Below are 25508 nucleotides of genomic sequence, written 5' to 3'. Positions count from 1 at the left end.
AATTTTTCAGCTTTCACATTGTCAAGCTCCTGCTTATTCCTGAAACTTGAACTGAACTGCCATGAGGCATCACCTGTGCAGAGGTCCCATGAGTAATATAATCTGAAAGATAAAGATGTGGGAACAGTACTAGAGGAGCAAATTCATTTTTAAGATGCCAGAGCTTTATGTCTGTGTTTGAACACAGAGCTTTATTCCTCAGTATTGAATGAATAGCGTGCTAGCTTGTCTGAAACTGTTTCCACCTTGAAATATTTTACCTTGCATTTAGGGAGGCACAATTTCTCTCTGCTGTGCTATAGCAGACTAATTTACTTATGCAGAGAAGGCCGCATATTGCTGAAGAGAGTCCAGTCCACTGGCTTGTTAATTCCAGTGAATTAAATCATCCTGTCAGACTTAGAGTTTGGATTGTGGAAGACTTAAATGGTCTCTTAAAGTTGAATAGTTTTTCTTAGAAGTGTTTCCAGTTCCAAGAGTGCCAGGTTGACACAAATTGGTCTCTAGAAGCTTAATTTCTTGCAAAAGTGATTTGCAGTGTAAATTTGTAAAGAATCTACTATTCCATGCTGTGCTGAGGGAACCTGAATCTTTAAATCTTCAAGGAATTCATTACGTTGTTGTGGGTAAAATGTGGCAACCTTTTGGTGCTTATCCAGTAAGTACTGTTTCACAGGCTGAAAGGAATAGGAGAGATGTCAGCAAGAGGCAAGAGGAATGGCAATGCAGGGCAAAAATCAGACTGTTCTGTAGACCTGTCTTGGAAAAAAGGTTGAACCAGAGCACTGTCCTCCCCTCCGCAACAGAGCCCTGATGGAGGACAGTGAAATCATGAAAGTGGCCTGATCCAGCAACACCTGCTTATTATGAAGTGAGACACAGGCACACAGATCTCTCATCACTGGGTAACCTCTCCTCCGCCCACAAGCACTTAGTGCAAAGGGAGAGTATGGGGGAGAAGACAAGGAATAGGAGGAGCTAGATGCATGAGAAGGGTTCGTGGGTGAGATAGGAAGGCAAGCCAAGAAGCACCAGGAAATTTGGGCAGAGTGCTTCTGCTATGCACTGAGTTTCATGTTGTTTACCCAAGTCTCCACCCAAGTAAATCTTCCTACTGATTTAAACTTCTGATGCTTCACATTCAACAAACCTCCAGATTGCTGTGGTCAGTCCCTCCCACATTACTTCCTTGTTTTAAAATTCAGTGTCTTCTAGTCGGCTGTGCTCTGTCAAACATCCACCTCCTCCTGCTGCTCAGGGACCCCTATAGCAGTGACTGTAGCTCTGGGGATACAGATAGGAATGTTATCCTCTCAGGAGAATACCTAGCAAGTCTGTTAAGCTATGGGAATGTGTATTGCAAGATCCCCTTTAGTTCACTTTTACACAGAAATGAAGTAAAATCCCAAGGAAAAAATCTCACCTGGGAAGTCAGAGCTCTGCATTTCTTTCTAGGTTTAATACAGATTGATGCAGCCAACACATGGGCATAGAAAACGGCAAAGCTTGAGAAGGTGAAAATCCTTAGGCAGTCAGTGGTAAATGGTGCAAATATTCCTGAATCCTTGTTAGTAATGTTAGGGTTGTAAGGTCATGGAGGTTCTTCTCAACTGCTATTGGATTTGAGAGAGAAGAAATACTAGCAGTTAGTAGTGCAAAAGCCTTAGGAGAACACTGGTTAAAATATTTTGTATTTTCAGATTTTCAAACTACTATAAATGATAACTGAGAAGGTCAGTGCTTGTTAACATAAAAAAATACTCTGTTTCTGCAGCTTTCTATTGGCAGAAAACATGTTTTCTGTATGTGCAAGTTGTGCCTGTTCAGATAGAGTCTGCTTGGAAATGAATTTAGGTCAACCTATGATCATCCATTGGTATGACTACATTTAAAAGAGTTTGAGCTAATTTAGCATCTAACTGTGAAGATTAAAGAAAAAAAAAAAAAGCACAAAGACTAAATTTGTCTCATACTGGTTTAATTAAGTTAATCTGAAATTACACATTTTAGTAAATAAGCTTTGTATCAATTACTCCAGAGTGCCTGGAAGAAATGTCTGCTCCTACAGTCAGATGATGGTTGGAAATTGTAGTTTTAGATAATTTTTTTGTACAGTGTACACAGTGGTACTTCCAGTTCTAGCCAAACTGATAAATTCAGTGTAGCCAGAATAAATGATATTTTGAACAGTCTGTATGTTGACTTGATATTTGAAGTAATGATTTGAAAGTGGTAAATATTTTGAAGTAACCAAGTTATTGAGTCCATCAAAAGCCAAGATAGACTGATAACCCTCAGTCCTAGATTTGAAGTATTTTAAAAAAACAAAGAGCACATTGACACATTGCCCCCACCCTCACAAAAAAAAAAAAAAAAAAAAAAAAAAGATAGAAAAAAAAATCCACCACAGAACATGAGGAGTTAACACCTGTAGGTATCTATCAACCAGCAACTTGCTTGTGTCAGAAATAATCCAATTTTTTTCCAAGGTATAGAACAAGATGATTGTAAATACGCTAGGATGAAGTCTCTTCAGATATAATAAAAAAGTTTTATTTACAGTACCCTTAGCAAAATGAAAGTATACTTTTAAACTCTTTTTTAATTCATGTGCTTGTTCCTAGACTGCTGCTCTCATTACAAATTATTGCTATATTTACTGTTATCTTTAGTGAAGTAGATAGTTTGATATCAAAAAGAAGCTCTCTGCAGCCATGGGATCTTGGCTCTCTGTTTCTGAGTAATTACTTATGCCAATATTATACATTTGGCACTATATTTATTATTGGGGCCTAATTCATTAGAACAGGCATATAATTTTTACAGGGCTGGAGATAGATTATAAATTATAGACTTGATGTTATTCAGTGTCATAGCATTAGGAGAAAATAGCTGTTTGATATGTATTTTTTTTTTTTTTTTTAAGAAACAGGTGCCTAAAATTAAGCTCATTCTATAATTCAGTGAAAACATCACAGTACTTAGCTTTGGAAGTCAAATAACTTAATTATGTACCTAAATAGAGACATAGAAACCTGTTGTAAGAACCCATTAAAAAATAGCCAAGATAGGTTAAAATGCTATTTTATCACTTGGATCTTTGGCTTCCTGATCTTCATTTTATTAGTATGAAAATATTTACATAGGAGTCTTAGAGTGTTTTGGAGAGTAGAACAACTGTGAATTGCTATGGCAACAAATAACAGCAACTGTTGATTTCACATCTTTCACCTTGTGAAATTATTTAGTATGCATGAGACTAACAAAAAGACTCCGCAAATGATTGTCTCAGCTGATGATAACAAGCAACTTATTCTCATGAGGCAGCTATAGGGTATTTCCCACAATACAGGTTTTCTTAGTGTTAGCAGTAGATACTGGATACAGACCTCAGTTTTCCCCTCCAGATTGAGACATCAAAATCAAGGAGTTCTGGGATGCATCTTTTTAGCTTAGACCCTGGAAAGGAGGAGAGTGTCAAATTTGGATCTACTTTTCCAGAGTTAGAGGCTATTCAAACTTGTCTCAAATGGAAACAGAAATAGACCGAATGTTTTCACATTAAGCATGCCAAATAGCTAAGCTTTAAATGGAATTATTGTTTTGTGGAAGGAAATGGATGTTAATCAGTTTGGTGGAAACCTACTTAAATGCATAATACATCTAGAACAGGGGCATTCATAATGCCTGCAAGGCAAGGGAACATTCAAAGGGAGGAGTGAACACTGCAGCTGGTGAAGGAGCAGGGAATAAGATCTGACATGCATCTGGGAGTCCCTGGCTAGCAAAGACTGCTAGAAAAGGAAAGAGGAAGGAACCTGCCATTGGGAATGGTTCAGACCTACCTTAAGGGTGATGTGGGAGGCATAGATTAATGCTTGGAAAGGAAGAAAAGTCACCACAAGCAGGAAAGCCTGGAGCCACAAGTCTTCTCACTTGTTGAATCTGTTACTTTTTAAACACAGTCATTTATCTATGTGTGGAGGTGAAAAGATCCAAAAGAATAATGCTTTTCACAGCTCCATATCCCAGTATACTGAAAAAAACAGCAACTCTTCTGTTCTTTTTGCAGTTCATTATTTTGATGTTTTCTAATGGATAGCTTGCAGGCAGAACACTGCTGCTATGTGAAACATGGAGCATTTTTTTTTCAGCTGCACTATTACTTGGAAGATGCTTATATTCATCAGTTGAAGTTGGAAGAAAACGTTGGCAGTAAAAAGCAAGAGAGAGAAAACTGAATGTTTAAAATGTTACTAACATTTTTCCTTCTTTTTCCCCCACTCTTTTGTTTTAGTATTACCAGAACCTTCGCATCAGGTAAAACAGAAAAAGTCATCTTTCAGGCACTTAAGGAATTAGGTCTTCCCAGTGGAAAGGTATCTTGCAGTTTTGAATAATTTCTTTGTACATTAATAAACTGATGAATCGTTCATATTTATATCTGTGATCAAAGTCGTATGCATCATGCAAAAACTTGCCTATTGTTCACGAGTAGCTTATTCAACACTGTAGGTTGTTTACTAAAATTAAAATGTAATCAAATCTTTGAAATAGCCTTAAACATCTTAAATGAGGTTTTCTCTTCTTTTCTGTAATAACTGCCTTGCCCCATGAGTGCAGAACGTTGCTGCATGCTGCCCTCTCAATTGTGTTTCTTGGATTCCTCCTGCTCTTTGCTCCCCTCCTTTGCTCCTGAAGAACTGCTCTCCAGCTCTGTCCTGCTTGCAGCTGGAGCCCCTGTCAGCAGCCCCAGAGGGGTGACAACTGGCTACAGTCATGGTTGGTTTCTTCACCTTTGCTCTCTGCCAAGTCTCCCTTTTTTAATTTTGGAGACTCCAGCCCATAATTTTTGGCTTGGCACCTGCCAAGCCTGGTGGGAGGCAGCCTGCAGGCTCAGCAGGTCGCTGTCTCCAGCCAGCGAGGGGGAGCATTGAAAACTGTGGGTGTCCAGCAGTTGTGGTGCTTGACACCAAGGGTGATTTTCTTTTTTTGCTCACAGCTGCAGTTCTCATCTTGTTCAGCCAAAGAAGGGCATGATACAGAATGTGTTAGCTGTGCATTCCCGCTCATAGAAATTTTATGTAACCCTGTGTGAGAGCTGGTTTGCTATTTAAAACCACTGTACCAAACCTGAGACATTTTCTTGAAGTGCCTTGGCTTCAGCATAAGTATCTTAAAGTTCATACACTATTTTGTTGTTTTGTGTTTTTTTTTTTTAAGCTTCATTAGAAAAAATAAACACTGAGTTCCAGTTCTGTGTATGTAGAATTGATGTTGCTGTGAGGTCAGAATATATGAACATCTGACAGATCTGTGATAAAGATGAGTTGAGAACTGGAAAAAATACAAAATAAACTAGGTAAAGTAAACGTATAATGGGTAAAGAGCTAAAACAGTATTTGATTGCTTTTTGTGAGGTAAGATAATACTCTTAGGAATAGAGCATATAAGCAGTCTTTTGCTGAATAAATGTGCCTTTGCATTTTGTTGCAGAATGATGAAATTGAGCCTGCAGCATTTACTTATGACAAATTTTATGAGCTCACCCAAAAGATATGTCCCAGAACTGACATAGAGGACCTCTTTAAGAAGATGTAAGTTCAAATATAATATAATCTTCCTTTAAACTAATTTTACTGTAATTTTAGTCCATATCTAATAGTGACAGAATGCTGTAAAGATTAACCTTGAATCCTAGTATCATCAGCAATATGTTAAGACAAACCTTAAGTCTGTTTTTCCCCTTCCTTCCCTCTTAGATTGTTAATGTAAAAGTTCACTCTGTATTTAGAGCAACTTTTACATGAGTTAGAAGAAGCACCTGGAACTTTTTTTTTTTTTTTTTTTTTTGCATTGGCTTTACTAACTACTTTAATTTTAACTTGCTCCTTTAGGTGATTAACACAGTACGTGAACTAACTAAATTAAGTAAGGAATTTGATATTTTAAAAGTTTCTTCCTTCTATTTATTCTCAGCTGGGGGACTTACATGTTGTTTTATGAAGTAATGTATGTTAAATTATAGCAAGTAAAGGAGAAATATTGTGTCAAGCATAGACTGTTTCTTTTCTGTGACTGCTCATTTTGAGATTATAAAGTTATTTTAGGTAGAAAAGTGGAAGGTTTTAGAAGTATTGACAATGTCAACATGTAAATCATACCTACTTGTAGCATCATATATGAAAACTTACATTCTCTAATAAATTTCTTTTCAGCAATGGAGACAAAACTGATTATTTAACGGTAGACCAATTAGTGAGCTTTCTAAATGAAGTAAGCTTTTTCATACATTAACTACCATACAAGTCTGTCTGCAGTGGCTTGCTTCTTCCAGTCTATCCATTGCATGTATCATGCCATTATTTGCTATGCTTCTGATCTGCTGATCTTTCCATTATGGTAACATCCAGGTGCAAAAATCAGCTCCAACCTTATATGTTCTTGTGCTTTCTACATGTTGGCTTTTGCAGATTGCTTCTGTTGATTATTTGCTTGTTGTCTTGTGTTGTGTATGTTTAATACATTTTATTCTGTTATGTTCGATGCATTTTTATTAAAAATACATCCAGTATTTTATTATAAGCAATTATTTTTACCTAAAGGCCACAGATATATTTATCCGCTTATCCCTTTGAATAATAGAAGAAATGAAGTAGGCTTTTAAAAACATTGGCTTGATTCTACTCTACAGTATATTTCTATCTATTACAAATCTAAGAGCTAAGAGGGTATTTTAAGGGTTTGTATATGATTTTTAAAATAGTATGTGTGCAGCATAAAAGAAAATATTTTTATTGCTGTATTTCCAGAATACAATTGTTGGCAAGAGTATTCAGTATTTCTTAAAAACATCATGAGTGTGCGAATAAACACTGTGAGGGGTTTCTTTTTTTTTCTCTTTTTTTTTTTTTTTTTTTTTTTTCTATTCCTAAAGCAGAGTAAATTGTGGAAGGCTGATTCTATCAGAATTGCAACAGCAAACACACAATGTAGATTTAACAAGAACATACACATGGAAAATAAGTACATTCCACCTGGGTTTGTACCAACAGATTCTTGTCATCTAGAACATGGGCAGCTGCTTTACTTCTCTGCATGATACTTGATCTTTTAGGGACCAAAAGCCTTACCAAAACTCTTTCCTTCTAACATTATTTTACTATTTACAAATCCATTTTTATTTATATCAGAAATGTATATGTTTCTGATACTGCTATATTAAGGTTCAAGCAGTAAGTTCCCCCATAGAAAAATCAAATAGATCATATTCAGAATTTGTAGATCATATTCAGAGTAAAATTTTCTTTTTCATTTGGGAATGCGCTCATTCTTCATCGAACCAAATCACATATAAAAAGGAGTATTGAAAAAGAAGAGCATCTCCCCTGTGAGGGGAGGCTGACAGACCTGGGTCTGTTCAGCCTTCAGAAAAGAAGACCGAGAGGGGATCTTATCAATGTTTATAAAGACCTGAAGTGTGGGAGACAAAGCAATATGGCCAACCTCTATTCAGTGGTTTTTGGGGATAGGACAAGGGGCAATGGCCACAAAACGGAGCACAGAAAGTTCTGCACCAATATGTAAAAGAACTTCTTCATGGTGAGGGCAGCCCAGGGAGATTTTGGAGTCTCCTTCTCTGGAGATATTCAAGACCCATCTGGATGCCTACATGTGCAATTTGCTCTAGGGAACCTGCTTTGGCAGGGGGGTTGAACCAATAATCTCTGGAGATCCCTTCCAACCCCTACAATTCTGTGATTCTGTGATTAGTATTTCATGACTAATGGTTGTTTCCCTTTAGTTGGAGACTAGAGCTGGGAAAAAAAAAATGTAGAAAAGTTTTATAGAGTGGCACATTTAGTCTGATGACTTGAAACCAATGCCTTTGGCTTAGTGCTTAAGGTATTTTGGTCTCCAAATATATTTGGAGTTTAAAATTTTGGTCATGATTTGAAATGCACTAAATAAACTAAGTTCTCCCACCTGATGTGATCATTTCTGTCCCCTTTACAGCAGGCCAATACTGCAATTAGTAGTGATGTTTAATGCTGGAAAATACAAGATTATTTAGGAGAAGGGAATTGCTTGGCAGGGCAATTATTCATGAAAGTCTTTAGCCTAAATTAATTTGAATTCCATAACCTCCAGGGCAGGCCACAAAAACTGTAAGCATTACAACTTTTTAAGAGAGCATGATGGTATGTTACTGGGTATAAGTGGAGGGTGAGCATCTGTCCAGTCAAAATGCTGTCTCTATTTGCCTTTTAAATGCTTCTGGCTGACAGCTGATTTAGTTGTGTATCAGTATTAAAACTTCTGGGAAGATTTTAGAAAGTTATTTTTTAGATTCTTTTTTGTTTGTTTTTGTTATTAAGTCCAATTTAGAAAAAAAGAAAATGTAGTAGAAAAACAACTGAGGTCACTACTATTGAGATTTGCTCCTGCCATTCACTTGCAGCAATAAATTATAAGCCAAGTAAATGTCAAAGTGGAAATTCAGTAGTCTGACCAGGATTCAACCATTCTCCTGGGAAGGAGGTATGAGGAGATCCTTTTCTTTCTCTTTCTTCCCCACTGTCCCCCTCTCTTTCCCACTGTCTTCTTCCCTTTCTTCTTCCTTTCCTCCCTCCGTTCCACTCTCTTGCTTGCTCTTCCTCTCTCCTTCGCATTCGTTTACTCTCTCTTTCTGTCTCCCTCTGTTTTTTTCATCTCCACATAAGGATGCCATTCTTTTCCCACTGCACAGGACAAAATCAAGAAGTAAAATTATTGTGGGCCCGAAAGCTGCTTTGCATCTCAGTTTATATCTGCTCAGAGTAGAGTGGAGGCCAGGTTGAGGAGGCTAAATGGTCTTTCTCTCTTTCCAGAACTATACAGGATTTTTTTTTCTCCCCATTCTTTTAGATGGTTCACTTTCATGTGGTTAAGAATGTCTAGGGTAAGGGTTTTCTACTTCATATGGTAACTAGACCAAGCAAAGGCAACTCTGGACATATGCAATTAGTCCAGGGACATGTTGTCTTTCTAGATGAAACTTCACACTTTTAGTTCTAGTCAGCTTTTATGTTACAGCTTTCCTTTGCCAGCAAGCCCAGTAATGCAGAATATTTCTCCAAGATACACTAGTAAGCATTCTTCCATTTTTTTAAATAACATGTCATCAGTTGTCAGATCTGCTTTGGTTTTTAAACTAAGTAAGCATGGAGACATGATTTTATTAATGGGGAAAAAAGTTGATAATGAGCGATGGTCATTGCTACAAGAAGAATGTTTTGCTCGTAGAAGAATATTTTGCCCTTTTGCTCCTTACAATAATTCTGGAGAGTCTTATTCTAGAGGAGGCTTTTTTTCTTTACCCCATTTATTTTATTCCGTATGCTTGTGATTAACTGTAGAAGAATGGGTAAGAGTACTCTTCTTGAGTAAGAACCTTTCTTACTACTTCTTAAATTTTTTGAAGTAGTGAAATGTCTTTCATGATATAAAGCTTGTCATTTGTCATATTAGACTGTGCTGTTGCATGCCAGTGTTGTATTGCTGCTCTGTGCTGCTTAGCAAGTTATGTCCTGCATCCAGCTGCTCTCATTTCATATTTCACCTGAGTTTTACTTAGATATCCAGACAGCCAATCTGTAGTGAATGAAAATGCTATAATTTAGATGCTGCATACTGTCAGTAGCTTTACTTTAAAGATCCCTCTTTAACTGCATGATTAAATTGGCATTGGTTGTAATTTCTTGTAATCAATAAAGCACATTCATCAGTGTATTGATTGTAAGAAAAGAGATCAAGTGCTTATTTTTCATTGGAAACTACTTTTCTTCCTGAAAAACTGTCAAAAATATATATATACATAAGGAATTACATCAAATGCTGATAATGCTGTGCCAAGCCATGTGAACACCATTCTGTCCACTCCAAATTATTGATCACTGATATGGGGGTGGCCTGTTACATTTCTGAATTCTGCTTAAACTGCAGCTTGAAAACTGCATTTACCGGGGTAAAAGAGTGTTGTCATGGTCATATTTATTTCTTTACGTTTTATTGCATCTGCTTACATGCCACTACTCCGTTCAATTCTGTTTTTAATTTTCTTTTAATGGAGAATCAGGCACACAGTGTGCAGCTCTAATCCAGCATGGAGAAAAGCAAATGTTATATAGCACAACTGTGAGCAAAACCAAACTAAACCAAAAACTCCCTGAATTTTAATGTATTAGAAATCACTGCTAAATTGCATCTAGAATACATAGAAATGCTAAATGTTATGAAATCTTAATATGATAAATTACTGTGAATTGAGGATACTATAAAGTTCTTCTAAATTTTATATATTTCTTCTAAGAATTTAAGTGTTTTGTTTTGTTTTTTTTGCATAGTGCACAGTGTTTCTTTGATTCACAAATAATCATCATCAGTTTCATATTTCTAAATTCAGGTTTCAAATTATGTATATATAGCATAGTTTTATTTTACTTTCAATTTTTACTTCAGCTATAGATATTGCTGAAGACATGCATTTTAGCGGAGGTGATTACTATGCCATCAGTCAAGTCTGTCAGTTTACATTATCTACAAAAAAGATTGGAAGGAAGAAGAGAGATTTTATAAAGATGAGTTTTGCTATTTATTGTCAACATTTCATTGGCACATACACCACATGCAGTCATTATTTTAATGAACAAACAACAGTTAGACCAGTGATACAGTTATAGTGGATTTATTTGGAAATATTTATAATAAAGCTGCCTAAGTTTCTTATGGAAGATAAGGTTTGTTTTCTGTCTAAAGCTAAAGTTGCTGTTGGATAGTCTGAAAGTTTTAGGGCTTTTTTTTTTTTTTTTTTTTTTTTTAAATGTCCACTTCTTTCTTTCTCATCTGCAGTAACGAAATGCTCTTGGATGGTAGCCATGCACTATATTGTTTTGCTGAATTCTGTTGTTTTCTAACCTTAGCATCAACGAGATCCTCGGCTCAATGAAATTTTATTTCCCTTTTATGACACAAAAAGAGCAATGCAGATAATTGAGACATATGAGCCAGATGAAGACTTGAAGAGTAAAGGTAAATGTGGGAGGAAGTTCAGGATTTGCCATTTTTTAGGCATTTGGGGAATTTGTTCTGAAGCCTGCAAACTTTTTAAAGGGAGATTACGGTCCTTGTGGTCAGGGGGCAAGCACTTGCAGGGCTAACCACTGAAGTAGACTGGGAAACCGATTTGCTGAAAAATATCTCCCCCTCAAAATCAGCGATTTTTCAGAAGGATTAACCTGATCCAGGTTACATTGTGGCCACACAGACAGCCTGGTAGAAACCGGGAGAGGTTAGCTTGACATTGGGATTTAGTAAATGGGGAACAACATGGCGACTCCTAGAAAAAATTGAGCACTTGCTGTGTATGAAATAGAAATATTAGTATTAATTACCTGATTCTAATTCTGACTTTCTTTTTTTTAATTCACTGTTCTTTGAGTACTCCTGATACCAGTGAGTTTTACAAGTTTTTCAAAGTAAAAAGTATGTACTATAGAAGTTGCCATCTGTTTAGGATGGAGCATATAAAATCATGTTTTATGAAGGTGGGACTTAATCTAGAACAGGAAAGTATTGTTCACTAATTTGCAAGGAAGAGGATTTTGGAAGCACAAAGCTATAGCAGGGGACTGATGTTGGTTTATTCTTCTAGCCAAGAACTGAATCATGGCTAATTATTTAGAGTCTTTCTTTGACTTTTATTTCCAAGAAGTCTTAAATACATTTGGGAAACCTTAAAAAAATTAACTACTATCAGAATTCTTTCTTGTACATCTGGTTTTATTATCTGGGGACACAGTGTCAAATTTTGCATCAGGGACACAGTTTCTGGTCAGCTTGGAGCACTGGAAGAAGAGGAGTGTTTGCTTGCAGAAATCTTTAGAGACATACCTTTTTTTGCTAGGGTTCATGTTCTGAAAGATAGTTTGAATCCTATGCACTATAAATTTCTAGTAGTAATTTACTATGATTTCTTCTGCCTTCTAGGTCTCATATCAAGTGATGGATTTTGCAGATACTTGATGTCAGATGAAAATGCACCAGTTTTCCTAGACCGTTTGGAATTATATCAAGAAATGGACCATCCTTTGGCTCACTATTTTATCAGTTCCTCTCACAATACATATTTAACAGGCAGGCAGTTTGGTGGCAAGTCTTCGGTGGAGATGTACAGACAAGTACTTCTGGCTGGATGCAGGTTGGAAGCAGTAGATAAGTCTTTTAATATTTGTGAATCTGATACTATAAGTCTACATAGTATACTTGGTGAAGATATAGTATATAACTGAATGCATAAATATGTCACTGTCGTAAATGAAAATATACGTATTTAAGACTTTGTCACAAAAAAAACATTGGAAGGCAGTGGGATGTAGAAATTGGAGTTGGGTTGTAAGACAGATAAGTTTGATATCAAAATGACAAAGACTTTCAGAGTGCTTCTTGCTTTACAATTAAGAACCCTATAAGTAAATGAGAATGTTTATGATTTCCTGCTTTATTTCTTGACCTACTAGTATGTGTCACAGTTAACTGAGTAAGATGATAAATAAAAGAGTGTTATAGTGCTTTTTTTTTTTCTTCAGGTATTAATATCTTGCCCCACATATACTGTATTTAAGGTAGAATACCTGAAGTAATAAAAGCAGTCTGAAATTACACATGTACAGCTTAAAAGGAATTGTGTAATGCCCCAAACTGCTTGGTAACTTACTGCTCTGAACATCACTGCTCAGAACTTGTCCCAGGCAGCTCATCTGTACTGAAGCACTAAGAAAGGTGATGTTTTTCTTGGGTCTTTAGATGTGTTGAGCTGGACTGTTGGGATGGAAAAGGTGAAGACCAAGAACCAATAATAACGCATGGAAAAGCAATGTGTACAGATATTCTTTTCAAGGTAAATGCCTGACCTCTCCATTTGGCAACCAACCCCAGTAGGACCCCTGGACAAGAATCCATGCAAGGCACCCCTCTCTTCCTCAGCATCTGCCACTGCTCTGTTTTGACAGACTGACAAATTGCATAGTATGGTTTCTTGTCCCCAGATATTAAAACTTGTTTCCTGCTCACGTTACATATCCTTGTGCTACTGTTGCCTTTCCACAAAAAATGCAGAAAGCAGGCTTGATTACTTTGCCCAATATTTTCACATTCAGTGGCTCTTTGAGCAGCAGAGTAAATATCCTCCCCCTGTCTGAGAAGTTCCTTAGCTGTAGAAACAGCCTGAAGATGCAGGAGTCATTCAGGGAACAGAAGTACTTCATGGCACGATGGAGATGGTGGTAGATTCAGGGGTAGCATTGATGGGTTGCAGGTGAAACTGCAGCTGCAGTTGGGTGCTGGTGCACAGGTTGGTTGTGGAGGGTGACCAGAGAAGAAGGAGCATACTTTTTTTTTTTTTTCTAGTTCTAGTTTCACTTGGCATATTTGAAACTCATTTCTGTGTTTCTGAGGATGGGGAGGAGGACAAAAAAATCTTTTTCATTATGATTGTAATTTGATCTGTTCTAATTTTGAATCCTATTATTGCATTTTAAAGGATGTAATTCAAGCCATTAAGGAAACAGCATTTGTTACATCAGAATACCCTGTCATTCTTTCATTTGAAAATCACTGCAGGTATATAGTGACCTTTTTTATTTATTTTTTAGTACAATGGATGAGAAAAATGATAAAGCTCAAAAATGCTACTATTTGAATGTACTTGAAAAGTGTGTTGGGCTATGCAGATATGCTGGGTGTCACTTGGAAAGGAATGTACTTTAATAGTCAATTTTTAGCTAGCTTAATAATAGCAATATTTTTTATCTGTGGTAAAGCTGTGAAATATATTTGCATGTTCCATTAGTTGTGTGGGATTCAGTTAATCTACTTTCTTGGTCTTATTAAATTCATATATGTCAGATAATAGACCTTTATTGACAGTTTAATTACAGTAATGTGTCTCAGCTGAGAGAAGTTGGGTAGTATATAATTTGGGAAGTCTAGATTACTTAGTATTATTCTGTTTTGCTGACTAATAGTGATTTCTTTTTTATATTTAAAAAATGAACCATCATCATCTTTTACAGCAAATATCAGCAGTACAAGATGTCAAAATACTGTGAAGATCTTTTTGGAGATCTCCTGTTGAAGCAGCCTCTAGAAACACATCCAGTATGTTATCTTCTGACAGCGTTCCTATTTTTTATATTATCTGTGTTTAAAAGAGACAATAAACTGGGGTCTTATCACCTATGGTTGGAGTGCTGATCACTACCAGTCCTGTGCTTTCAAAAATGACTAGTGTATTTGAGTGTCTACACTTTTTGGTACAAACATCCTTATCTGATTGTTCAATCTCTTCTGTACAGGGCTCTGGCAAGCAGCCTGGGGAAATCCATCCCCTTGATGTGTGACGCAATATCAGCTCCTATATAAAATACACCGCATACATTGTATTTCCAGGTCATACATAACTCTGCAACTTGCCAGTCACTGTTGAAAAACAATTAATTTTAAATTGCATGGTCTCAGTTGAGGAAACCTCCCATTTCAGCTGCACTTTGCATGCTTTACGCTCTGTATCAGGCCCTGCAGCCTAGGTGGCCCCCACTACTGCATTAACAATTAAATTAAGCAGAGTTCCCTGCAGTCTCATTTGGACTATCAAGTGCACTGTAATCTGCATGCACTTCACTCTCCTGCGTGGCAGGAGGTAATAACAGGCACTCCTCCACAAACAGTGTTTGAGGCATTAATAGCTTGTTATCCACTGCTTGCAACTACTCCCCCAGTCCTTTGCTACTCTCCTGAGCGATGTGCTCACTGTCTGCCAGCAGCCACCCAAAACCTACAGGCATTCTTCAGTGCTGTGGGAGACCATGTCAAAGAGGATTCTGCTGTATTTGTCATCTCCTGCCAGGGGCCTCCTGGTATTATCATTTTCAGAACTGTGCTTTTCTTGGGTTTCCTTGCATGTTGCAGGGACGGCAGCTCACCAGGCTTGGTGAATATCAGGTCATTGCCATGAAAGGCGCATCCGAGAGAACTAAGCCTGTAATGTTGCCTGCTAATGTATGTAGCACCTTGCCACGTTCCTCACAAATGACAACCTCCAATAGCTTTCAGGCAAGCCTAAAATAAAGCTGGCCAAAGAGAACCATGCTGCTACCTCAGGGCCCAGTAATTAGTCTCAGCTGCCTGTGCTCTGTAGCACTACTTAGCCTTCTGCAGTTTGTGCCCCTTCCTTGTTGTGGGTGAATTCGGTCCCCAGCTGCTACCAAAGCAAATGCGGCAGAGATGGCCGCAGGAGCCTGAATTGTGTATGAGTGCTTGTTTTCTGGTACTTCTACCGACTGAGGAGGACAGAGTTTAGAGAGAGACAGCACTGGCTGAAGCAGATTTAGTTTTAAGGAAAATGAAATATTTGTCCAAATGGGCATGCAGCTATGCCGTGTGCCTGGGGATGCTTGGGGTTGAATGAGCTCTGCGGCACTGACATCTAGTGGAATTACAACCCAGGCACTCTCAGGAACAGTTGCATTTTGTCTTCATCCAACATGCCAAAACTCCAATGACTATGCTAGCCCTGGTAGTTATGGATATCGTTACCTTCTTGGAAGGAGGTTTGCACCCATTCTTGTGGCTGTTTTATTTTTGTTGTTGTTATTTTTTCCCTGGTTGTCAGTTGTCACCTCTGCTTCTTTTATTGGGCTTCAAGTTGTGGTGCTTTGTTCTTTTGTTTCATTGTCCACAATGCTGCTTCTGTGTAGCTCAGAGTTGGATTTAAGGATCAGAATATCAGAGTATTTCTTCTAAGAATTTTTACTAGTCCTGGCAATATTTTCTACTCCTGTATCATTTATAGTTAACTGGGAACCACAGTCCATTGTAGCAGTGACTCCCTCTATAATATCTTTAGCAAGCCTAATGTGGAGAGTGCGTTACTTATCATATCCAAACTTGTTTCTTAGCCTCAGTGATGTGATGAGGCTTAAATCAGAGGACTTTTTTTTTTTTCCCAGTAATATATTTTCTCCCTCCTGGAGTTGGTGTAAAACCTTTAGTAGTATTTCCTGTGTATGTCAGACTTGCCATTTGGCTTTCACAAATACTGAAGATGTGACCCTGTAGCCCTACTGGCAAAAATAGTCTTCACTACTTAGCTAAGGACTGGGCAGAGTTTTCCGTTCACCAGTGCCAACCCACTTTTACTCTGCATATGTGGGCAGCCTCACTTATATTATTACAGCTTGAAGGGACTGTAACAGGTGAGTTATTTAGAGATGAAATTAGAAAGGGCTAAACTCTGACTTAAACTCCATGTGAGCCACATGTAGAGAAGGAAAGTAAGAAGTCCTCTGAAGAATGGTTGGAGGTCTCTTCTGTGCCTACTGCTAGACAGCACAGAATGGGAGACAGTATGAGCAGTGCAGATGAGGATGAGCACAGGTTTCCCGTGAGATAGGGAAAAATCAGAGCAGACAACTTTAGTCAGACTACCTCCAAGGGTTGTGCCTGAGGTGGCACTGCTTGTTCACTGCCCCTTACCATTACAGTCCTAATGTCAAAATCCCCAACTGAGTTACAAAGAGGTCAAATAGATGTCATTAAAACCTTTTCTATAAATTATTTTACAGCTTGATCCAGGTAAAGCCTTACCTTCTCCTAACGACCTCAAAAGAAAGATTCTCATAAAGAATAAAAGGTTGAAACCTGAAGTAGAAAAAAGTAAGTAATCTTGTCTTAAACAGAAGTCTAGATTAATTTGCATGGACTTTGTTACTAAGGCTTCCAAATTGCTCATACATTTCTGTTAAAGAATATGAATTACATGTAAATGATACTTTGCCCTTGTGTTTCATATGACTGATAGAGCTTAGGCCTTGCTATCTGCATTCAGCAAGGGCATAGACAGACCTGGAAATGTAACCCTGGGACTTTATCAGATTGCTGTTCAAGCTAAAATATAACACAGATAGGATCTCTAGTAAATTCTGCCTACACTGGTATGTTTACATTGCTATGTTTTTCCAGGATAAGCAAAAAATGAAATGGAATTTCAAATTGCTCTTCTTCTTGTTATTGCCAGTTCTGATATTTATCTCCTTTCAGTAATAATAATGTTGCTATCTTAGTTCCCAGTATGGCTGAAGTGATAGACCCTGGTCCTTCTCCAGTAACAGATAAGCATGCAGACCTTCTGCTGACTTCAGTGATACATGATTGTGTTCATACTGTCTCGCTGAAACGCACAAGGCAACACAACTGAAAATTCAAGTGCCTTTTCTCCATTTGCATACATCAACCACCAAAGAGATAGCTGTCTACTTATCTTTTGAAGAACTAATATGCTCACTCCAAAGGTCTTTGAAGTCTATGGAAATATTTTCTGTAACTTCAGTGAGCTTTGGATACAGCTCTTACTGACCACTTTTCATATCTAAGAACAGTATGTGTCTAATGATGTTCATGCTCTGTAAAATTTTATTGCTAACTGAAAACTCGATCTTAAAGATCCCATTAAATAAAAGTATCTCTCATGATCAGAGAATCATTTATAATTGTTCTGATGTATTTAATTGTGTACAAACTGTTGATGTCATGAATGATTACTTTTTATTTTTCTTATGAACAGAACAGCTTGATGCTTTGAAAAAGATGATGGAGGCTGGAGAAACTGCTGCTCCTGTAAATATCCTGGAGGATGATAATGAAGAAGAAATAGAAAGTGGTGAGGATTTCATAGAGAGGGGCTCTCAAACACTGCCTATTGTAGAACAGTAGGCTGGCATCAGTAGTATGTGCATTACCCACAGAGTCACAGTCTGTGGCAGGAGCAGAAAGTGTGGGCTCAATGCAGGACCATTTATACAGACTTCCAGCCTTGCCATCTCATCTCACATAGATACTACAACTGCTCTTGGCTCTGTTATGGGCTGTGGTAGAAATGTGAGCTCAGTTAGTACTAGTGGTAATTTTTTACTTCTACTTACTGTTCAGAAATCATACTGGAGCAGAAACAAAGTCAGTTTTCACTGTACATATATGTGTTGAGGGAGGGAGGCGGTAGAGGGACTGGGAACCAGTAATCTTTGTTTCCAAAAGGGATTTTGTTACTATTTATAATGCTTGTGTCAACATCAGATTGGATTATTGCATTATCATTTATGAGGATAAAATCAAAGATAGGATTTTTCTTGCCAAACTTCAGATGCCTTCTAACATCTAGATATGAGCCAATGATGCTGAAAGTCTTTATGGCCAACAGAGAAAAAAACATTTTTAGGTTGTGATTTACCTCACCTATGTCCACCTTCTGAAGGGATAAATCATTCAGTACCTGCAAGTGTCTGGACCACTGGCCTGTGACCCTGTGACTCTGACAGCAAATGTCCCAGCTTTAGCTTATCCCTTGATCCTCTCCTTGAATTTTTCCTAGCACAAAGCCACTGCTGTTACAGTCAGTAGAGTTCAATGCGATAGATATTCTTGGTGATCCACGGTGTCTGTCCTTACAGTTCTGGAAGAGACTGAAGTACAATGATTTTTTGGAGAGGCCTCTTAGTGTCTTTTTTCAAATGACCTAAGAGCACAGAGGAGATTCTGTTGTTTGGCAAGCTGATTTCCATTGGAATGCTTATTTCTAATAATGCTATTATTAATTATGTGCTAGACCTCAAGAGGCTCAAATAAGTATTTTCTAAAATTATTGTTTAAGTCCATCTGTGTAATGTGGTTAATGATTTTTTGTTAATAAGGGACATTTTTAGCTTCTTTGAGAATACCATATTCTTAACAGAAAATCACCCTCAAAGCAAATGGGAAGGATCCCCTATAACAGGGGCACATGAGGAGTTTGGATGCAGGCAACCTTTTTCATCTTTAGTTAGAGAACCTTGCCTTCATTTCTTGTTATTACCCCAAGCCTATATTGCTGGTGCATTGTTGTTTGTTTGTTTCTTTGTTGGTAGTGTTTTTTTGCCCTTTTTTTTTTAAATCAATGATTCCTTCAAAAATATGCTAATAATATCCCTTATTAACCATGTCAAAACCACAAGAATCTAAGGCCTTATCTGTAATTTATTACTACTAAATCCTTGGAAATCGAATACCCTGGATTCTATTTCTATATAAAGGTATGCTGTAAGCAAACCTGTGTATTCAACTATTATTTGTTTCATGTTTCACACTAAAACAGCATTTTGCTGTGGTTTTTGCACTGATCCTTCTTTCTTTTTTTGTGCAGCTGACCAAGAAGAAGAAGCTCATCCAGAATACAAATTTGGAAGTGACCTTACTGTAGATGATTACTGTCAAAAAGAAGCTGTTGCCATCAGTGTCAAAAAGGTGGGATTGCTTTTTTCTTATATCTCTTTGAAAGCTTTCCATGGAGGTGGGTGTAAAAGACATTGTGTTTTGTGGAAGCATCACAGCACAATCAGAAGAGTCAAACACAAGATCTTCACCAGATTCCTAATGTTTCATGAGAAGACAAAATTTTGTAGATCAAAATACCCTCTGCTTGTTCGGGCAGAATACTTATTTAGGAAACAGAATGAGTATGAAGGAAAAAAATGTGTACATGAAGTTGGAGGATTTGACCAAACATACTAATTAAAGGCAGCAAGCAGTTTCTTCCCTCTGGCTCTGATATTTCACTTTGCATCTCAGTTTTAGAGCCCTAAGATGAGGTGAATATCAGCTTTCTTGCTCAATAAAGCTTTCTGGCAAGGCTGCATCCTATGTCTTTGTTTCAGGGATTCTTTATCATTAACTCTTAGGGTAGATTGTCCCTTTCATCTGCAGCACTAAAGGCAAAATAGGAAGATCACTCTCCAGAGGGGTGGTACTGCAGTGGGGCTGTACCAGAGAGCCAGGGGGCAGACAGCATAAGAGTCCCCTTTGTTCTACTGGTGCTTGATTTAGTGCAATTTAGTTTTCAGGAACAGAATATTGCTTGACAATAATTAGATACAGACCACTGGAATTCAAAACTAAGCCTGCTCTGGTCCTGAAGACAGTATTGCTACTTGTTACAGGGAAACAAAACAAAACAAAAATTGAGTACTAAGGTATCTTATCAGATCATGCTTCTCTGTCACTCAAGTGTTTTGGCCACTTCTCACCTACCTGGCTACCTTTGGATCTTACTACAGATAGAAGTATAGGTACAGAAAATCTTTCATAGTAGATGTTGCCCTTGGCACTGTGTCTCTCTTCAGCAGTATCACAGAGACATCAGACCTGTCACCTTCTTGGTTTCTCTTCAGTTCTCCATCTTTGCTTCTTCAGTATTTTTGTGGATCTTTGCACTGAACTGTTTAACTCCTCTGTTGTAGGGCTGGTTTCACTTGCTAAATCAGCTTGTCCTTAACTACCTGAGCATTTTTCTGTTTATTACTTTTATTTTGTTTTTCAAATTAGTCACTCATCATCAATATATACCCTTTGTTAACTCCTCTGCTTCTTTGCTGATCAGTGACTTGATCCTTATTCTTTAGGAATGTATATTCAGAGCCAAGTCAACATTTATCTAAGACACTTGGTACTGGCAGTTTATAATTGAAGACAGACAGCAGAGAGGCTCACTTGTCCCATTGCAAATAGCATCTTGAGATAGGCCTTTTCCAAACATGGACATCTAAAGCACATTTACAGCTTTCTTAACCCTTAAGTTTTCAGAGTCCTGGCAGCCTACATATCCAGATGATTCTGGTGTGACATTTTTCCATTCTTCTCTGAAATTTCCAGTCCCCAACATCTAGTGATAAGAACTGGGCTTAACTGTCTGGCATCCTCTCTCCTGTTCTAACTGCTAGCCAGCTGCTGACTTTCCTACCTTGTGTACCCAAATTTGAAAGAAACTTCAAATTTTTGCATATGGGACAGATGAGCCATGCAACAAAGTGGAAAAGGGTGTACTTTTTGCTAAATGCATTAACTTTTTGAATTTTTTTTCCTTACTGTGAGTGTTTCCTATTGCATTTTCCTTGGGTAATGCATATATATTTTTTCCCCTTAGGCTGTTGAAGATTCTGAGCAAGAAAACAATAAAAAGGTGACATGTAGGCTGTTACATAGTTTGTTTTATTGCTTTATATATAAAATACATATTACATGCATTCTTAGTGGTTTGCCAATTTTATGTGCAGTTTCACTTCTCCTACAGTACATTTCTGAAAGTGACTCTGCCTCCTTTCCTCCTCTTTAGTTGTATACTGCTGTTAGGTCTCAGAAAACATGGGGACAAACAGGAGTGCATGACTTGTACCTGCTTAGAAGTGTCTGATCTCAGTCTCAAATGTCATGCACTGGGAAGCAGCAGTTCTTTGGATGGTGTTGAGATGCATCTTCCCCATTATTTTGTTTGGTTGAGTTTTGTTTTATTTTTAATCCTTTCCCTTACCTTGACTGCACTTTGTTTTCCTTTCTCTTTTTCCTCCTTTTGCTCTCCCTTGGGACTTCAGCATTTATCTTCTCCCAAGAATCCCTTCTGTAAGACTCTTTCCACCTCCTTCCACTCTTCTCCATCCTTCTCTTCTGTCATTAAAATTGCTCCTGTTCTAACCACACTTTGTTTCAGTCTATTTTGTTTTCTAAGTGGGTTCTGATTCTTTTCTTGATGGTGGGGAGGTACAAATAACCTAGAAAGATCAACTCTCCCTTTGTTCTCTCTCTCCCCTAAAAGTGTCATGTCCTGTCGTAACCATTACGTTGTCTCTGTAGTCTTTAAGAAACATCCCATCCCTAGTTCACTTCCCTAGTTCATAGTTTTAAAGTTCAAAATTATTAGCTGTGAACACTACAAAAAGCATAGCCTGTTTATTGTTAAAAATTGCAAGTCTGCAGGTAACCAAGATAAAATTAGTGGCCAGTAGATTGTCTTAGAAAATGGTCATAGAGATGGTGTGTCAGTAATTTAGTCATACAGCTGTACCCTGCAGGGTGCTATTGTTCAGCACTAATGCATAAAGTTTTGAATTCCTTTTCACTGTGATTCAGTACTTACATGTTTTTGGATCAAAATAGTAAACTATGATTAGCAGTTCTGAGCAGTCAGCAGAAGGCACATTGAAGAAGCCTGGTTTTTAGAAGCTGAGCGGTCAGTTCTTCCTGAATATTGGCCTTCCAACAATGATGAACCTGAAATGCACTAGTTTCCTTTGAAGGAATTTGGCCTTAATTTGATCTAAACTATATTACAAAATATTGATTTGCTAACAAAAAAGCCTATATTCTACTAATAAAAGCATGCATCATTTGGCATATTCGGGGAAACAAATCTGTGAACCCTCAACATTTGGATTCCTGAAAAGCAGTTGGTTTGAGCCCTGGTGAGCAACACTGAAATAAGCATCAGTTTGATTTCATGGGCCTCTGGAAGTTTAATTCAGTCTAAACTGTGAATAAAACCATGTGTACCTGGACTCATTCTGGTAACTTGTCTATTCCACACAGTCCTTGTGACTAATCTTAGCATATCAGGGCGTACATTTTTTTCTTGGAATTTGTTTTTTGAAACATGTCAGAACTATATAGCAGGTGCAGGTAAATGCCCATAATACTGACAAGTAGATTCACATTTACTTTTATCTTCCATTTCCCGAATAAATAAGTTGCAGTAGTTTAGGTACTGTGGACTGCCTTCTTCCATGCTTTAATGCTGTGAAGTATGATGATGCTTACTGCTTAAGAAAGGACTTTGCAGTTATTCACTGTTATGCACTATTTGCTGATACAATAATGGAGGAGAATTTCCTGACAAGCACGGATTGCATTCTGAAAATAAAAAGCTGTGCTTTAAGAAATTTTGAAGATACTTAGTACCTTAGTACTTTGGTGTTGAAGTTCACAGTCAGCCTACAGGATGCTAGATTTTTTGGTAATTGGTTCACTGGTAGGAGAACAAGCAAACAAGTTTGTGGAAAAATGCTGTGAACTGTAAACCTTGCAGAACTTGCATGAATTTACGGAGATTTTTTTTTTTCTTCTCCCCAGTGAAAAGAATATGTTTCAAACTGATTTAGGGAAAGGAAAAAGTGGAAGGAAGATTGACAGGTAGACAGTTTGATCCGCAAAAGTTGGCAGGTAGATCCACATGAGAAGTGCTTCATATTGTGGTTTTCTATGATGTGAGATACTTGCAGAAAACTTGCAGTTCTATTAAAATATAGTGCATCCTCACGTAAATCATGGGTTCACGTGTTTATTCTTGTAAGTGGCCAGAGATATGAGCTTGGTACCATGTCTCTTGTTGGTCTTGTGACATCTATCTCTCCAATGAAAGCTGCAAATCCTATTTTTTTGGTTTGCTTTTATAAGTAACAATTAGCATTTGAATCAATTTGTGTTTTGATGCTGAGAAAGTTGTTCTCAGTATACAGTGTGCACTACTCCACAGTTCTTATCAGAAAATGTTTACTAAATTGCAGTTCTTAGGAATTTATGTGACAAAGAGCATGATCTCCCAGCATTGTTCAGTCCATTGTAACGTTTCTCTTTTATCCCCAAAATTACCCTACTAACATCATGAAATATTACCCACTGCTTAGGATCTTCTTTTTTTTGATCATCAGTCCTCTCACATGCATCCTGTAATATCGAGAATGTTTGCTGCATATATCAGCAAGAAAATAAATCATAATTTGTGACATGAAATTTCCTCTTTTCTTATATAAATATGCATTTTCTTTAACTTTCTGCAGATTTGGGTATACTTTTGTGTCACATTTTAAAATCTATCAGTATTTGCATACATAAATAATGATTATTCTTTTTAATGTGTTTTCAGGGTTTAGTAACTGTTGAAGATGAACAAGCGTGGATGGCATCTTACAAATATGTAGGTGCCACAACAAATATACATCCATATTTATCAACAATGGTCAACTATGCTCAGCCTGTAAAATTTCAAGGTTTCGATGTAGCAGAAGGTAACATAAAAGGTTGAATGAAATAAAAGTATTTGTCTGCTTATTTTAGGTAGTTTTTTTTAATATTTATATTTCATGAATTTAGAAATAGATTTAGTTTAATGACTGTCATCCGTCTCCCTGAATATAAAGTTAGCATGCTATTCTATTGATCATCCACATGGAGTCACTAAATTACTAGGAGAATATGAAGCTGTTGGGGTTGATTATATTCTTTAGACCCTTTCAAATAAATTACCTTTTTTTTTTATTTCATCTTTCAGTAAAGTAAGGTGAGAGTGGTTGTCACAGTGGTCAGCAGTTAGCTGAAGCTTTTATATTGCACTACTAGACCATTTATCATGTTGTTTGTCTTATCTAGCAACACAACATAGGCTCTAAAAAGCAATTTTCTCCTAATGAAAAAATTAAAGTTTTGATTATTTCCCAGGAAGTGAAAGAAAATAGCAAGTCAGAACTGTTGCTTAATTTCTCTTCAGTATAATTTGATTCAATGAGTGACAGATAACGGGGAAGCAGACCTAAATTTGCTATATCCTTCTGTTAGGCATAGTGTATTATTTTGAATATGATACTACAAAAGTGCTTTAAAATATCTTGTCTCTTCTTTCTAGAACGTAATATTCATCATAACATGTCTTCTTTCAATGAATCAGTTGGACTGGGGTATTTGAAGACCCATGCCATTGAGTTTGTGAAGTATCCTTTCAAGTCCTCCTGGCTATTACTAGGACCTCCTCTCTATTAATGCTACAGATAAACAACAAATGGACACTTCTAGATTTGCAGTGTTCCATGTCTATAGTGGAACAAAGAAAGTAGCTTTATAAGAAACAGTAAGATTAATGTAAGAAATACTGAAGTTACCAGGATGTGACCATGCATTTCTATGATGTTATTTCATTTTCCTTGATGAATTATACAGTTATAATAAACGACAAATGAGTCGGATATACCCAAAGGGAGGCCGAGTGGATTCAAGTAATTACATGCCTCAAATTTTCTGGAACGCTGGCTGCCAGATGGTCTCACTGAACTATCAGACCCCAGGTAGGCAGCAACGACCAGTGAACCTCGATCCTAAAGAATGATTTGGACAGTAACTCTCAAACAGATGCCATGGATTTGCTTCTGGCATTTTTTGAGGAAACGGACATATGGCTAAATAATATGGTGGGGGGGAATTATGGAAGCGTAAGATAAGGAGCAATTAAAAAGCTCTACTCTGAAGGAAAATTTAGTCTCCTTTCATGGGAAAATAATAAGAGTACTATAACTTCTCAAATGATAATGTTTTATTAATAAAAATATTAATTGCAGGGGGATTGCTGTTTTCACAAAACACTGCTTTGGCACAGTTTTGTGTGCATCTCCAAAATAAAGATGAAGGGAGTATACAAATTAAGATGGTAAAAAGTAGTGACTGTGCCAAGTGCGTTTCTAGACCAACTGTTGTGAAGTGTTAGAGAGTCATGTGTTTAGCATCAAAGAATGAGGTCTGAGATCACATCTTAGAGAACAATACCCAGGACTGTAAATGCCTCTCCACAG

General features: G+C 37.3%; 1 protein-coding gene across 4 annotated transcripts in view; it reads left to right on the top strand.

Annotated features, from left to right (window-relative positions):
- Window positions 1–25508, top strand: part of PLCB4 (phospholipase C beta 4) — a 204901-nt gene that overhangs the window by 130868 nt on the left and 48525 nt on the right. For 3 of the 4 annotated variants that reach the window (XM_082757585.1, XM_082757586.1, XM_082757587.1), the window contains 15 exons: window positions 4298–4379; window positions 5497–5597; window positions 6219–6276; window positions 10962–11070; window positions 12028–12238; window positions 12844–12937; window positions 13580–13659; window positions 14112–14196; window positions 16662–16752; window positions 17660–17755; window positions 19271–19371; window positions 21047–21082; window positions 23816–23957; window positions 24572–24656; window positions 24883–25007. In XM_082757585.1, the coding sequence (XP_082613711.1) occupies window positions 4298–4379; window positions 5497–5597; window positions 6219–6276; window positions 10962–11070; window positions 12028–12238; window positions 12844–12937; window positions 13580–13659; window positions 14112–14196; window positions 16662–16752; window positions 17660–17755; window positions 19271–19371; window positions 21047–21082; window positions 23816–23957; window positions 24572–24656; window positions 24883–25007 (1496 nt within the window). The remainder of the gene's footprint in view (window positions 1–4297; window positions 4380–5496; window positions 5598–6218; window positions 6277–10961; window positions 11071–12027; window positions 12239–12843; window positions 12938–13579; window positions 13660–14111; window positions 14197–16661; window positions 16753–17659; window positions 17756–19270; window positions 19372–21046; window positions 21083–23815; window positions 23958–24571; window positions 24657–24882; window positions 25008–25508) is intronic. The other variant, XM_082757588.1, reaches the window with a different exon arrangement.

The sequence above is a fragment of the Aythya marila genome (assembly GCF_965140915.1).
Source record: "Aythya marila genome assembly, chromosome: 3".
Taxonomy (NCBI): Eukaryota; Metazoa; Chordata; class Aves; order Anseriformes; family Anatidae; genus Aythya; species Aythya marila.
This window is presented reverse-complemented; position numbering and strand designations above follow the sequence as displayed.